The 16,225-nt window shown below is 59.9% G+C and overlaps 1 protein-coding gene across 1 annotated transcript; it reads right to left on the minus strand.

The window, feature by feature from the left end:
* Positions 1-9,502: 9,502 nt before the first annotated feature.
* Positions 9,503-13,886, minus strand: HSP90AA1 (heat shock protein 90 alpha family class A member 1). Its single transcript, XM_051834811.3, has 10 exons — positions 13,828-13,886; positions 13,213-13,374; positions 12,755-13,121; positions 12,065-12,513; positions 11,811-11,976; positions 11,504-11,694; positions 11,260-11,407; positions 10,868-11,136; positions 10,335-10,668; positions 9,503-10,217 (listed from the first exon to the last, which is right to left on the minus strand). Exons 2-10 carry the CDS (start codon positions 13,372-13,374, stop codon positions 10,108-10,110), a joined length of 2,196 nt encoding a protein of 731 aa, XP_051690771.1. The 5' UTR covers positions 13,828-13,886; the 3' UTR covers positions 9,503-10,107.
* Between the last annotated feature and the right edge of the window lie 2,339 nt (positions 13,887-16,225).

The raw sequence follows: 16,225 nt of genomic DNA on the forward strand, positions 1-16,225 counted from the left end.
CCTGCTCCCCTGGCTTTCAAATAAACAAATCTTACAAAAACAGCTCTACCTTGGGCAGGCACTGTGGCACAGCAGGTGACACAGGTCTGTGAAGCCAGCATCCCATACCCGAGCGCCAGTTCAAGTCCCAACTACTCCACTTCCAATCCAGCTCCCTGCTCCTGTGCCTGAGAAGGTGGTGGAAGATGGCCCTGCTGTGTTAGGGCCCTTGCACCCACATAGGAGACCCGGATGAAGCTCCAGGCTTACGGATTACTGCGGACATTTAGGGAGTGAGCAGTATCTCCGTCTCTCACCCTCTGTCACGCTGCCTTTCAAATCGATCAATCTTCAAAGAGCCAGCTGCTCCACTTCGGATCCAGCTCCCTGCTAATGAGCCTGGGAAGCAGCAGATGACCCTCCCATGTGGGAGACCCGGATGGAGTTCCAGGCTCCCGGCTTCAACCTGGCTCGATCCTGGCTGTTGCCGACATCTGGGGAGTGAACAAGTGGATGGAAAATTTGTTTCTCTCCTTCCTCTGCCTGTCTCTCTAACAAATGCATACATAGAACTTTGCAATCCCAATGATGATGGAGTGCCCACCACCAGGGCCAGCAGAGGGAAAGGTGACAGGCCAGGGCCCTCCTGGGTGGGCAGCCCAGCCCTGGCCCTTCGCTCCCGGGACACAGGAAGTCCACGGCTCCCACCCACCGCTGCAGGGCCGGGCCAGCTCTGACCCCGGGGCCAGCTCCGAGACGTCCTCCCTGGAGATGGGGGCATAGGAGGGAGCAGGGCTGCCCGGCGACTGTGGAGGGGGTCCAGGGCGGGGCCAGCCGAGGCAGAACCTTCTTGATGAAGGGGCCTTGTACATCTCCTCCTGGGACCCGAGCAGACAAAGGACTGCGCTGAGCAGCCTGGTGCCCGCCCCCCAGTGCAGGGGAAGGGGAAGCGGCCGCCTCCCCGGAGGCACCCGGATGAAGAACAGCTTCCCTCCTCCCAGGCCTCGGGTTCAAGGCAGCTCAGCTGCGTTTCGGCTTTAAGGGAAAAACATCCTGAGAGTTCTCACTCGACAACGTCCAATAACTCACCACCGCCACAGCCAGTCTTGCCATGCCAGGGACTGCGCTCCGAAGGTTTCTTTTCTTTTCTTGTTAAGATTTATTTATTTGAAAGGCAGAGTTACAGAGAGAGAGAGGGAGAGGCAGAGAGAGGTCTTCCATCCACTGGTTCACTCCCCAACTGGCCGCAATGGCTGGAGCTGATCTGATCAAAGCCAGGAGCTTCCTCCAGGTCTCCCACGCAGGTGCAGGGGCCCAAGGACTTGGGCCGTCTTCCACTGCTTTCCCAGGCCATAGCAGGGAGCTGGATCGAAAGTGGAGCAGCCGGGACTCGAACCGGTGCCCATATGGGATGCTGACACTGCAGGCGGCATTTTTACCCGCTATGCCACAGCGCCGGCTCCCTGAAGGTTTCTGAGAGGATGAACTTGACCAAGCGTAGACAGCAAGTGGGAGACGGGTTCCGGTCCTGTGCCTCACGGGAGGCTGCGTGCTGACTGCCACCCCCACTGGAAGCGGCCAGCACTGGAGCTCTTCCCCTGGGAGGCAGGAAGCCCTTGGTCCCCGGGACAGCCAGGACCCCCGCTGGGAACACCTCGCGGGCCGCTGGCCAGGGCTGGTGCTCAGCAAACGTGACTCAGTGCGACTCGGCTAGTTAGCAAGAAGCATGTTCGAGTAAGAGTGGAAGCGGCGCCGTGAAGGCGGCGGGAACGAGAACGGGCCACCTTCGAAGAGCGCATTTTGGACAAAGAGCTCTCCCTCTCCCCCTCCCCGGGATTTCTCCTTCAAAGAAACTCCTTCCTCTTACACCCTCACGGGCAAACAGAACTCTAGATCACCCCGTGCAGCCCCTCAGACGGCCCAGGACTTCCCAGGGGACCCGGCCGTACTCTCCAGTCACGGCGTTTTTCTTCCTTCTTTGGTTCTAGTATCAAGTGTGTAAAGACCGATGCAGTCCCAATGTCCATGTGATTATTTTAACCACTTTTGCGAACAATTATTGTGAAATATGCAAGTACTTCAAAAAGCTTGTGGAAGAATGAAATTAAAAGTCTGGGGCTGGCATTGTGGCGCAGCTGGTTAGCTGCTGGCTGCGACGCGGGCACCCATCAGAGCACCTGTTCCCGGCCCGGCTGCCTCCCTCTCAAACCAGCTTCCTGCTAATGCACCTGGGAGAAACAGCAGGAAATGGGCCGAGCGTTTGGGCCCTGCACCCACATGAAGCTCCTGGCTTTAAGTTGAAGTCGGTGCAGAAGAATGTTTAAATCCTTGCAGTTTTTCGTCATATGCTTTTTCCATTAACTTTTCGAAGACTCCCTTACGTAACAAATTTAAAAGAACAGCCTCCTCCGACACCCAGAAACGGTCAAACTTGGCCTCAGCTTCAGGACACAACCCAGCTTGGGGGCCCCCGGGGCGCAGCTCGGGGCTCCCCAGCAGCCGGGCACTCGAGGGAGCCCTCGCAGTCCCCACCCGCCCCAAATTCTCCCCCGCGTCTGCTAAGGGGACGACTACCTGTCCGGGACCCCCGTCCTCGCTGCCGCGGGGCAGGGGCTCCACGCAGCCTCCGCCCCGCCTGCCCGCGCCGCTCTCCGCCCGCGCACCTGCGGGAGCCACCAAGTGCACCTGTGCCTCGCACCTGCGTGCCCACGTGTGGGAGGCGCGGCCTGCACTTGGGCCTCGGCTTCCTCCGCTCCCAGAAAAGTAGTCCCTGCATTAGCAGGTGCGACAAAGAACCTGCCCAGAGGGGTCGCTGGGAGCAGGGCGAGTCGCCCACAATATGCCCACTGGAGACCACAGGGCCTGGGGTACACATGCTGAAAGCTGTGGAGGCCCCGGGTCAGAACTGGAGCAGGGGGCTGGCGCTGTGGCGCAGCGGGTTAACACCCTGGCCTGAAGCGCTGGCATCTTATTTGGGTGCCGGTTTGAGTCCCGGCTGCTCCTCTTCTGATCCAGCTCTCTGCTATGGTCTGGGAATGCAGTGGAAGATGGTCCAAGTCTTGGGCCCCTGCACCCGTGTGGAAGACCTGGAAGAAGCTCCTGGCTCCTGGCTTCAGATCGGCACAGCTCCGGCCGTTGCAGCCATCTGGAGAGTGAACCAGTGGATGGAAGACCTTTCTCTCTGTCTCTACCTCTCTCTGTAACTCTTTCAAATAAAAAATATAAATCTTAAAAAAAAAAAAAAAAAAGAAGTGGAGCAGCCGAGACTTGAACCGTTGCCCATATGAGATGCCAGCACTGCAGGCTGGGGCTTCAAGCTGCTGCACCACAGCACTGGCCCTCAAGTAGATTTTTTTTTTTTTTTTTTTTTTTGACAGGCAGAGTGGACAGTGAGAGAGAGAGACAGAGAGAAAGGTCTTCCTTTGCCGTTGGTTCACCCTCCAATGGCCGCCGCTGCAGCCGGCGCACCGCGCTGATCCTGGCAGGAGCCAGGAGCCAGGTGCTTTTCCTGGTCTCCCATGGGGTGCAGGGCCCAAGCACCTGGGCCATCCTCCACTGCACTCCCTGGCCACAGCAGAGGGCTGGCCTGGAAGAGGGGCAACCGGGACAGAATCCGGCGCCCCAACCGGGACTAGAACCCGGTGTGCCGGCGCCGCAAGGTGGAGGATTAGCCTATTGAGCCACGGCGCCGGCTCTCAAGTAGATTTTTTAACAAGATATTTAAAAATTTTGGAATAGGGGCTGGTGCTGCGGAGTAGGGGGTAAAGCGTAAATCCACCTCCTGCAGTGCCGGCACCCCATATGGGCGCCAGTTCAAGTCCTGGCTGCTCCACTTCTGCTCCAGCTCTCTGCTATGGCCTGGGAAAGCAGCAGAAGATGGCCCAAGTCCTCAGGCGCCTGCACCTGTGGGAGATCTAGAGGAAGCTCCTGGCTCCTGACTCCTGGCTTCCGATGGGCACAGCTCGGGCCATTGCAGCCAGTTGGGGAGTGAACCAGCAGATGGAAGACCTCTCTCTCTCTCTCCACCTCTCCTTCTTTTTGTGTAACTCTGACTTTCAAATAAATATATCAATCTTAAAAAAAAATGGAATGAATGATTAAAGGATTGGCAAATAAAATCTGCTACAGATCATGTTAGTTGTTCAGTCACCTTTTTAAAGAGTTATTTGCAAGGCAGTGACGAAGACGAGAAAGAGATTCCTTCTCCACTGGTTCACTCCCCAAATGCCTGCAACAGCTGGGGCTGAGCCAGGCTGAGGCCAGGAGCCTGGAGCTCCACCTGGGTCTCCCATGTGGGTGGCAGGGGCCTCAGTACTGGGCCATCTTCTGCTTCCCAGGCACAGTAGTAGGCAGCTGCGTCTGAAGTGGAACAGCTGGGACTCAAACCAGCACCCACATGGAAGCCGGCGTCACAGGGTGACGGCTAAATGGGCTGTGCCACACACCAGCCCCCGAGCTCAGAAGCTTCCATTGGCCAAGTGCTGACTTGTACGTTGTGGGTGTGAGTGTGTGGCCTGGTTCCGGTGCCGGCTAAGGCGTCCGCATCCCTTGAGGGGGGCTTCTGGGCCGCAGTCAAAACGTTGTTTGTGGCCCTTGCACCCCGTGTTCCGAGTGCTAGATTGGGCCTTAGCTCTTCTGCTTCAGTCCAGCCCCCTGCTCACGCACAGCTGGGAGGCAGCAGCAATGGCTCCAGTGCCCGAGTTCCTGCCACCCACGTGAGGACCTGGGCAGAGTTCTGAGGGCCTCACTTTGTCCCGGGCCAACCCCTACACAGGCATTTGGAGGGTGACCCAGTGGGTGGAAGATCTGTCTCTATGCCTTTCAAATAAAATGAAAATAAATTTTTATTTTATTTTTTAAAGATTTATTTCTCCATTTGAAAGGCAGAGTTACAGAGAGAAACAGACAGACAGATCTTCCCTCTGCTGGTTCTCTCCCCAAATGGCCGCCATGGCCAGGGCTGGGCCAGGCCGAAGCCAGGAGCCTGGAGCTTCACCCGGTCTCTCACGTGGGCGCAGGGGCCCAAGGACTTGGGTCATCTTTGGCTGCTTTGCCAGGTGCATCAGCAGGGAGCTGGATGGGAAGTGGAGCAGCCGGGACTTAGAGCGGCACCCACACGGGATGCTGATGCTACAGGCAGAGGCTTAGCCTACTATGCCACAGGGCTGGCCCATGAAAATAAATTTTTAAGACATTATCCTCGCCTCATCCTGGAGTGCTCGGGTTCAAGTCAGCTCTGACTGCCAGGCCCTGCTTCTTGTTGCTGTGGGCCCTGGAGGCAGCAGGCGAAGGCTGAAGCAGCCGGGTCCCTGCCAGCCCCACGCGAGACCAGGCTGAGTCCCCGGCTCCCTGTTAGGGGCCCAGCCCAGTTCCGTCACTTTGGGCATTTGGAGGGTGAAGAGGCGGAGGGGAGCTCTCTCTGCCTGCCTGCCTGCCTGTCGCTCTCAAAAAACAACAACAATGAAAACACACACACACACACACACACACACACACACACACACCCCACAGTGCTTAGTAAGAAGCGAGGCAGGAGCTGTGGCGCTGCTGTTGACACTGCGGCTCCCGTGAGTGCCGGTTCGAGTCCCGGCTGCTCCACTTCCAGTGCAGCTCCCTGCTGTGGCCTGGGAAAGCAGTAGAAGATGGCCCAAGTGCTTGGGCCCCTGCACCCGCGTGGGAGACCTGGAGGAAGCTCCTGGCTCCTGGCTCCGGATCGGCGCAGCTCCGGAATGTTCTTCAAGGAGGCGAAGCCGAGCTCCTTCCTTCCTGTGGGAGGGGGGTCCACACGCACACTTCCAAAGGGGCCAGCAGATCCTGGGTGCTTAGAAAAGGGAACAAGGGCTTCCCGAGTTCTGGGAAATTCTGTGAACAGGAAGGAGAAGCATCAGCCGAGGTGCGGTTATTCATTCAGGCCACGAGTGGATCGGGAGCCTGCTCTGTGCAGAGCCCGCGGTGCAGACGGCGGCGCTGACGGGCAGCGGCCAGGCGGGCAGACGGGCCTGCAGCCGGCGACCATCGCACCAGGACCAGGAGCTGCTGCGAGCTCGGGCCAGGAAGCCGGTGTGTGCAGGGTGTGCGTGTGGGAAGAGTGACGTGCAAACCGGGGCCGGGTCACGGGAGGCTTCCACCAGCGCTCAGGGCTGCGGCGTGCCAGCCCGAGTGCCGAGTGACTCTCCGGAGTAATGGAAAGTTTTTTTTTTAAGATTTACTTTTTATTTATTTGAAAGAACCACAGAGAGCTAGAGACAGAGAGAGAGGTCTTCCATCCGCTGGTTCACTCCCCAGTGGCTGCAATGTCCACAGCTGTCCCAAGCCAGGAACCAGGAGCTTCTGCTAGGTCTCCCACGTGGGTGCAGGAGCTCAAGCACTTGGGCCATCTTCCATTGCTCTCCCAGGCCACAGCAGAGAGCTGGAGCGGAAGTAGAGCAGCCGGGACTTGAACCGGCGCCCATATGGGATGCTGATGATTCAGCCCAGGGCTTTAACTTATTTGGGTAGGGAGTGAACCAGTGGATGGAAGACTTCTCTGTCTCTCTGTCTCTCTCTCTGCAACCCTCTGCCTTTCAAAAAAAATTTTTTTTTTTAAATGAGTACATAAAGCCACCCTCTGCAGTGCCAGCCTCCCATATGGGTGCCAGTTCAAATCCCGGCTACTCCACTTCCAATCCAGCTCCCTGCTAGTATGCCTGGGAAAGCAGTGGAGGATGGCCCAAGCCCTTGGTCTCTGCACCCATGTAGGAGACCCAGATAAGGCTCCTGGCTTGGATTTGGTCCAGCCCTGGCCTTTGTGGCCATCTGAGAAGTGAACCAGGGGATGGAAGGTCTGTCTCTCTCTGCCCCTCCATCTCTGTAACACTGCCTTTCAAATAAATAAATCTTAAAAACCAAATGATTAGGGCCAGCACTGTGTAGGAGGTTAAGCCTCCGCCTTTGGCACCGGCATCCCATATGGGTGCCGCTTCATGTCCCAGCTGCTTCTCTTCCGATCCAGCTCTTTTTTTCTTTTTAAAGATTTATTTGAAAGTCAGAGTTACAGAGAGAGGTAGACATAGAGAGGTCTTCCATCCACTGGTTCACTCCCCAGATGGCCGCAATGGTCGGAGCTGGGCCGATCTAGAGCCAGCAGCTTCTTCCAGGTCTCCCAGGCCAGTGCAGGGGCCCAAGGATTTAAGCCATCTTCTACTGCTTTCCCAGGCCACAGCAGAGAGCTGGTTGATCCAGCTCTTAGCTAATGGCCTAGGGAAGCAGCAAAAAACGGCCCAAGTGCCTGGGCTCCTGCACACACATGGGAGACCCAGAAGTGGCTCCTGGCTCCTGGCTCCGGATCGGCCCAGCTCTGGCTGTTGCAGCCATTTGGGAAGTGAATCTGAGGACAGAAGAGTTCTCTGTCTCTCCCTCTCTGTTGCTCTGCCTCTCAAATAAGTACATCTTTAAAAAATTCTTTTAATTCTATTTTTCTATTAAAATGAAATTTTACATTTTCTCCATTTCCTGTTTATTTGAAAGGCAGAGGGCCTGAGAGACAGAAGTAGAGATCTCTCACCTGCTGGTTCACTCCAGAAACACCCACAACAGTTGCGGGTAGGCCAACTTAATCCTGGCCTCCCACACAGGTGGCAGGAACCCAAGTACTTGAGCCATCATCTGCTGCCTCCCGGGTGCACGTGCAGGTGCGTAGCTTGTACTTGAACTCCAGATGGGGTTGGGAGTGCGGTATGTACCCGAACCCAGGCACTCCCACGTGGGATGTGGGCATCCCAAGCAGTGACCAGAGCACTGCACCAATGTGTGGTTTTTTTTTTTTTTTTTTTTTTTTTTTTTTTGACAGGCAGAGTGGACAGAGAGAGAGAGAAAGGTCTTCCTTTGCCGTTGGTTCACCCTCCAATGGCTGCCGCGGCCGGCGCGCTGCAGCCGGTGCATCGCGCTGATCCGATGGCAGGAGCCAGGAGCCAGGTGCTTTTCCTGGTCTCCCATGGGGTGCAGGGCCCAAGCACCTGGGCCATCCTCCACTGCACTCCCTGGCCACAGCAGAGGGCTGGCCTGGAAGAAGGGCAACCGGGACAGAATCCGGCGCCCCGACCGGGACTAGAACCCGGTGTGCCGGCGCCGCTAGGCGGAGGATTAGCCTACTGAGCCGTGGCGCCGGCCCAATGGCTTTTTTTTGAAAGGCACAAAGAGACAATCCTCCATCCTGTGGCTCACTTCACCCACGGCTGCAAAAGCCAGCGCTGGGCCAGGCGGAAGCCAGGATCTCCACCTGGGTCTCCCACGTGGGTCCTCCCGCTCCTGTTGCCAGGCCAACTGGGTGGGAAGTGGAGTCGCAGGGGACACGGGATGCCGGCGCTGAAGGTGCCTGCCCGCAGCACAGATCTCGAAGCTGCAGGCGAGGGCTGCCGGGCCACGTTCAGGGCAGAGGACAGCATCAGCCCCGCTGCAGGGCTTCCACCAGTGGCACAGCACCAGCACAGGGTTAAAGTGTCAAGCGCACTAGTGTGTCCCCGACTCAGAACAGGCTCACTGGGAGATCTCGCAGTTTGCTGAGCCCCTCAATGCCCTCCGCAACCTCACAAGGTACCTTGGCCTATTTTACTTCCATACCTCGTTGCTAAGACCATTCAGCTACACAAAACAGCAGACAGAATATGGGCGTTGAAGTTAAAGTTGGCTTAGGACATCGATAATGGCAATGAGCCCGAGAACTTCAGACACCAAACACGATGACCAGAAAGGCACTGGGTACGGGAGGACCAGGAAACCAGGAATCTCCCAGTAACTTGGAGCAGGTGCTGCCCTGCTGTAGGTCAAGCCAGGGACTGCGACAGGCACTGGCTTCTGACTGGCGGCTTCACTCTATAAAGATTGAGTTACAGGCAGAGGGGCCTTCCATCTGTTAGCTCAAAATGACCAGAGCCGATCCAAAGCCAGGGGCTTCTTCCAGGTCTCCCACGTGGGTGCAGCGGCCCAAGCACGTGGGCCATCTTCTGCTTTCCCAGGCCACAGCAGAGCTGGATTGGAAGTGGAGCAGCTGGGACTCAAACCCGCACCCATGTGGGATGCGGGCACTGCAGGCGGCAGCTCTACCCATCCACTTTCGAAAGCAGATGTCCCAAGTGCTTGGGCCCCTGCACCCACAAAGGTGTTCCATCTGGCCCAGCCCCAACCATTGTGGCCATCTGGGCAGTAAACCAGCATGTGTATCTGGACTTTCAAATCTTCCTGCCCTTTGGTTCACTCTCAAATGGCTGCCAAGAGCCAAAAGTACAGGTCTCCTAGTTTCCATGACACTTCCATGGAGTCATTCCCACCCCAGGACACCAGAGGGGACAGAACACCATCACAGTTGAGACAAAACTCCTGAGGTGTTTGTATAGTTTCCCAGATAGAGGACTGCCCTTGTCACGTGCCCCACACCTCCTGGTCCTGCTCTGCCTACAGGAGTAGGCTGCTCGCCCAAACACCTGGTCAAGACGTAGCCATCTGCCATGTATAAAGGTCCCCTCAAATAACAAGGCTTCCACCACAATTTTTCAACGCGTCTGTATTTGTCACAACCTTTTAAAGCAAAAAACGACTTGGGCACTACAGTCCACCCACAAACCTCGGTGACTTTCCAACGTCACAACAGACCCAGGTAGGTTTGTAATTTTGTTCCCCTTAACAACACTTCTGTGGAGAGTTCCTCCGTCAAGCTGGTTCAGGTTAGCCTATTTCTAGAGGAAGAGCACATGCGGGGTCGGAAACTACAGGGGCGCTAACAAGTACATCCTAGGAGATGAACTCAAGCCACGTAACACCAAGGCATAGCTCAGACCACTTCAGTGACAAGATCTGGTCTCTAAGGAATCCGCTGACAGCTACACACTGCAGACCACGACGCTGACGACGGGCTACACACACCTCACAGCAAGCGTCGCCTCATCTGTCACAAGCCACGTGGGAGTAGAAGCATCACTACTCTGCTTGTGCCTAACATCACAGTATCACTTAGAAGTAGAAAGAAATCTTATCTTCCCCTTAAGTAGTTGTCATGCCATACAGATTTTTTTAAAATGTTAACAAAAATAAAGAAAAAAATCCTTGAAAATATATTCTCAGGGAGTGAGGGTGCCCAGGTCGAGGGTTGCACGGCTAGTCCACTTCCTCCATGCGGGAGGTGTCGTCGTCGCCTTCCAGGGGCGGCATCTCCTCCGTCACAGCTGCGGCCGTGTCGTCAGCAGTGGGGTCGTCTTCATCAATGCCTACGGGGGAGGGGGACGGGCCTGTTAAGCACGCTAAGAGGGCGCTGGGGGTGGCATGAGTCTCCCTACCACACACGCTCCCCAGCCTGCCTCCCCGCGGGACAGGCCGCGGCTCACCCAGGCCGAGCTTGATCATCCTGTAGATCCTGTTGGCGTGTGTCTGCGGGTCCTCCAGACTGAAGCCGGAGGAGAGCAGCGCGGTCTCGTAGAGCAGGATGACCAGGTCCTTCACGGACTTGTCGTTCTTGTCCGCCTCCGCCTTCTGCCTCAGGGTCTCGATGATGGAGTGGTCGGGGTTGACCTCTAGGTGCTTCTTCGCAGCCATGTAGCCCATCGTGGAGTTGTCTCTCAGGGCCTGGGCTTTCATGATCCTCTCCATGTTGGCCGTCCAGCCGTACGTGCTTGTGACGATGCAGCACGGAGAGGTCACCAATCTGTTTGACACCACCACCTGGAGGCAAAGCAGAGACGAGGGCCCAAGACGGCGTTACTCACCACCCGGCTTCACTGCACCCCCAGGTCTGAGAACAACCTGGGGCTCCCCCCGGCACAGGCCCCGGTTTCCCGTTTTCCCTTGAAAGTGAACAGACCTCAGACACGGAGCATGATCAGCAAGCGTGCGTCAGGACCAAGGCTGGGCCTGCGCCTACCTTCTCCACTTTCTTCTCCAGTATGTCCTTCATGATCTTGCAGAGGTTCTCGAACTTCGTCTTCTTCTCCTCCTGCTTCTTCTTCTCCTCCTCGTCCTCCGGCAGCTCCAAGCCCTCCTTGGTGACGGACACGAGCGTCTTCCCCTCGAACTCCTTCAGCTGCTGCACGCAGTACTCGTCGATGGGCTCGATCATGTAGATCACCTCCAGGCCGTGCTTCCGCAGGCGCTCCACGAAGGCAGAGTTCGCCACCTGGTCCTTGGTCTCACCTGCAGGGTCACGTCACGTTTCCACGTGGGGAAGCAGGCAAGCTAGCGGGGCAGGACCGGGCTGGCTCGCTGCAGGCTCAGTCCCTGCGCCCCCGACCCCGCCCGGCGGGCCGCGCGGGCTACCTGTGATGTAGTAGATGTGCTTCTGGTTCTCCTTCATCCTGGTGCAGTAGTCCTTGAGGGACACCATCTCGTCGCCGGAGGCCGACGTGTAGTACCTCAGCAGCTCGGAAAGCTTCTTGCGGTTCTGGGAGTCCTCGTGGATCCCAAGCTGAAACAGAGCCCGCCTGTGAGAACGGCTTCGGTTCACCACTCCCCGCGGGGCAGTGTGGACCCAGCTGGCAGCCGTCGGCGTGTCTACACCCACCTTTATATTTTTGGAGAACTGCTCATAAAACTTCTTGTAATTCTCTTTGTCTTCTGCCAGTTCCGTGAAGAGTTCCAGACACTTTTTGACCAAGTTCTTCCTGATAACTTTCAGGATCTTGCTCTGCTGCAGCATCTCCCGGGAGATGTTCAGCGGGAGGTCCTCCGAGTCCACCACCCCTCTGATGAAATCTGAGGTAGCGGAGACCGCGCCCTCAGTCTAAGCACACACCACCCCACCCCCCAGCAGACGGACGAGACGTGGTGGCATCACCAGCGACACTGGGCTCACTCCCGCTCCTACTCACTCAGGTACTCAGGGATCAGCTCCTCACAGTTGTCCATGATGAAGACTCTGCGAACGTACAACTTGATGTTGTTCTTCTTCTTCCGGTTTTCAAACAGGTCAAACGGGGCTCGTCTCGGGACGAAGAGCAGCGCTCTGAACTCCAGCTGCCCCTCAACCGAGAAGTGCTGCAACGACACACAGGCCCGGTGCCAACCACCACCACCGCGACGGCGCCGGGGCCGGGCTGCCACCCGCCGGGCGCGGGGCGCTCACCTTCACGGCCAGGTGGTCCTCCCAGTCGTTGGTCAGGCTCTTGTAGAACTCCCCGTACTCCTCGTTGGTGATGTCGTCGGGGTTCCTGGTCCAGATGGGCTTCGTCTTGTTGAGCTCCTCCTGGTCGATGTACTTCTCCTTGATCTTCTTCTTCTTCTTCTTGTCGCCGTCCTTCTTCTCCTCCTCCTCCTCGTCCGAGCCCACGTCCTCGATCTCCGGCTTGTCGTCGGGCTGCTTGTCCTCCTCCTCCTTGTCCTTGTCCTCCTTCTCCTCGGCCTCGTCGTCACTCACCTCCTTGTCGCGCTCCTTCTCCACGAACAGCGTGATGGGGTAGCCGATGAACTGCGAGTGCTTCTTCACGATCTCCTTGATGCGCCGCTCCTCCAGGTACTCCGTCTGGTCCTCCTTCAGGTGCAGCACCACCTTCGTGCCGCGCCCCATGGGCTCACCTGCGGGGAAGCCAGTGCGCCGGGTCGCACGGGGCGGCGGAACCCCGCGAGGCCAGCACGGCCCGGGTCGCACGGGGCGGCGAAACCCCGCGAGGCCAGCACGGCCCGGGTCGCACGGGGCGGCGGAAGGAAACCCCGCGAGGCCAACCCGGCCCGGGCGAACGCGGCGGCGGAAACCCCGCGAGGCCGGCCCCGCCAGCCCCGGCCCCCACGCCTGCACGCCCAGCGCCCCTCCCCCTACCTGCGTCGGTCCGCACGGTGAACGAGCCCCCCGCCGAGGACTCCCAGGCGTACTGCTCGTCGTCGTTGTGCTTGGTGATCACCGTCACCTTCTCAGCCACCAGGTACGCCGAGTAGAAGCCGACCCCGAACTGGCCAATCATGGAGATGTCGGCGCCAGCCTGCAGCGCCTCCATGAAGGCCTTGGTGCCGGACTTGGCGATGGTGCCCAGGTTGTTGATCAGGTCGGCCTTGGTCATGCCGATGCCCGTGTCCACGATGGTCAGGGTTCGGTCTTGCTTGTTGGGAATCAGGTTGATGTGCAGCTCCTTGCCCGAGTCCAGCTTGCTGGGGTCGGTTAGGCTTTCATAGCGGATCTTGTCCAGAGCCTGGAAGACCCCAAGTCCTCAGCACCCAGCCGGCGCCCCCCCACCCCCGCCCCCCGAGGCCAGGGCCCGCTTCCTCCCCGCCGCCACTTACATCCGACGAGTTCGAGATCAGCTCCCGCAGGAAGATCTCTTTGTTCGAGTAGAAAGTGTTGATGATGAGGGACATCAACTGGGCGATTTCCGCCTGGAAGGCGAACGTCTCCACCTCCTCCTCCTCCATCGGCTGGTCTTGGGTCTGGGTCTCCTCGGGCATCTGCCAAGGGCACGAGGCCCATCAGGCGCCGCACGGCCCCCGCCGCCCGCCCCGAGGCCGGCGCGGGCGCCTCACAAAGGGATGACCTCATTTCGAGCTGCGGCAGGCGCGGGAGCGTGCGCGCTGCGGGGCGGACGCCCGGCCGGGCCCCGCTCGCCCCGCGCCGCCGCCGGCCGCCCTCCGCGGGCCGCGGCCCCGCCATGGCGGCCGGCACGGCACGGCCGGGGGCTGGGCGCCACCCCGCCGCAGCCCCGCACCGGCGCCCCCGCCCCGCGGCCTCTCCAGAACATTCGCGGCGCCCCCGGCCCGCCGGAGGCGGCTCCACAGGCCCCGGCCGCGGAGGCCGAACCGCGGCCGCTCGGGCACCGCGGCCGAGGGGGCCCCCGGCCGCCCCCGCTCCCCGCCGCCGCCCCCGCACACCCCCGGGCCTGAGACCCCCCGCAGCCCCCTCACCTTGGCTGAAGAACCGCACGGCCTCCGCGACGCAGCAGCACCGGGACGCTGGAGCAACTGGCGCGCCGCCCCCGCGCCGCCCTTATATAGAGGCGGGCCCGCCCAGCGCGCGGCGCCTTTTCGAGAAGCCTCCCGAACCTTCCGGAAGAACCCTCCCCAACCGCCACCGCGGCCACGCGCCTGCGCCTGCGCCCTGGCTGTGGCCCGCCCCTGCCCCGGGCTCGCGCACGACCCCGCGCAGGGAACGGCGGGCGCCCCCCGCCCGCCCGCGCCGCCGCGCGCCCTCGCGCCGGCCCCTGTGCGCCTGCGCGGGCTCGGCGCCTTCCGGGCTCCTAAGCCCGCCAAGCGCGGGCGCGAGCGCGGGCGCGTGCGCATGCGTCCTCGCGGCGCCGGGCGAGCCGGGGCGGGGGAGGGGGCGTCGAGCCCTGAGGTCCCTGCCCTTGTAGTGTGAAATGTGCAAAAAATGGCCCGTGGGTTATGACAGCTCGGGGCCGCTCCCAACGAGTCGCCCGCGCAAGGTGCAGCGGCCTGGGGTGCAGGCCTTGCCAGCTTTCGGTCGCCGGGCCGGGTCGTCCGCTGTGTCTGGGGACTGGGTTTTGGAGTCGTGCTGCGGGCCTGCGGCGGCGGTTACGGGTCGAGGGCTGCGTTCCGGCGCCTGGGCTTCCGCAGAGGTGCGGCCCGAGGCCGGGCGTGAGGAGGGCGAGGGCCGCGGAAGCCCCCCGGGCCGGCTCCCCGATGCCACGGCCTCCCCGTGCCCAGGTGCTGAACCACGCTCGCCCGGCCGCCGCCGCCGCCGGGGTTCCGGGAAACCCGTAGCCTTTCGCTTCCAGAGAAGCAGCGGCGTGCAGCGCCGGAGCCCCGGGGGCCGCCCCAGGCCAGGTCTAAGTGGGACTGGGGCGCTCGGAGCCCGGGGCGGGGGCGGCGGCGGCCGGGCCCTCCCCACGTGGGAGACCGCGTGGAGTCCCTGGCTCACGCTGCAGCCTGGCCATCTGGGGAGTGAACTTCCGGGTGGAAGACCTCTCTCACCCTACCTTTCAAATAAATGTTAAAAAAGAAAAAAAATAAGAGCCACATCCAGGCTGTAGGGTCCTCACTGTCAGCGTCGGGGTCTGCCCTGGAAGGACGCCGCGGCTCAGCGCGCCGGCCCTCGGAGCCTTTGTGTCCAGCTCTCCCTTTGTTGGCCCACTTCCTCCCTCGACGGGCCTGGCCCTCTGGAACAGCTGGACGCTCCCAACCTAAAGGCACCTGACCGCTCCGCTCCCTCGTGGTCTCTAGGAAAACCCGCTCTTCCAGGAGAAGGTTGGAGAGCGCTTGGGAGCGTGAGCGCAGCCCACAGCGTGCAGAGCGTCGCAAAGGTGGGAACAGACCCCTTCAGCCGCGGGCGGGTCCTGGCCCTCATGTGCGTTTCCTACAAGTGAATGGGGAGGAATGTGACTGGCCCAGGTTTGCCCAGCCCGCGGGGGAGGAGAGGAGTGGAGGGGGAGGCGCGGAGAGCAGGGGCGGGTCCCCAGCTGCCCTCCCTGGAGCCTGCGGTGGGGTGCGGTGGGTTAAACCGCCGCTTGGGATGCGGCATCCGGATAAGCATAAGCGTGCCGGTTGGATCCAGCTGCTTTTGCTTCCCGCCCGGCTTCCTGTTGATGCGGCAGATGGCCCCTGCCACCCGTGGGAGCCCAGGACAGAGCTCTGGCTCCTGGCTTCAGACTGGCCCCCACCTGGCCACTGTGGCCGTTTGGGGGGTGCACCAGGGGCCGGAAGGTCACTCTCAACTTGTCCGTCTCTCCGCGTCTCCCCTCTGCCTTCCAAATAAATGAACTTTTTTTTTCTTTGTAAAGATTTTATTTGAGAGGCAGAGTTGGGGGGAAGACAGAAAAAGGTTTTCATCTACTGGTTCACTCCCCAAATGGCCTCAACAGCCAGAACTGGGCCGATCAGAAGCCCGGAGTTTCCTCTGGGTCTCCCACGTGGGTGCAGGGGCCCAAGCTCTTGGGCCATCCTCCTCCGCTGCTTTCCCAGGCCACAGCAGAGAGCTGGGTAGAAGAGGAGCAGTCGGGACAAGAACCGGCGCCCATATAGGATGCCAGCACTGCAGACGGTGGCTTAATCTTCCCCACTACAGTGCCAGCCCCACAAATGAATCTTAAAAGACTTGTAGGGGCTGGTGCTGTGTCATAGTAAAGCCATGCCTGCGGTGCCAGCATCCCATATGGATGCTGGTTCGAGTTCCCCCACTGCTCCACCTCCGATCCAGCTCTCTGCTGTGGCCTGCGAAAGCAGTGGAAAGTGGCCCAAGTGCTTGGACCCTGCACCCACGTGGGAGACCTGGAAGAAGCTCCTGGTTTCGAATCAGCTCAGCTCTGGCTGGTACGGCCATTTGGGGAGTGAACCCACCCCCACCTCT

The sequence above is a fragment of the Oryctolagus cuniculus genome, chromosome 20 (genome assembly GCF_051225735.1).
Source record: "Oryctolagus cuniculus isolate XC-2025 breed Fujian yellow rabbit chromosome 20, ASM5122573v1, whole genome shotgun sequence".
In the NCBI taxonomy this organism is placed as follows: domain Eukaryota; kingdom Metazoa; phylum Chordata; class Mammalia; order Lagomorpha; family Leporidae; genus Oryctolagus; species Oryctolagus cuniculus.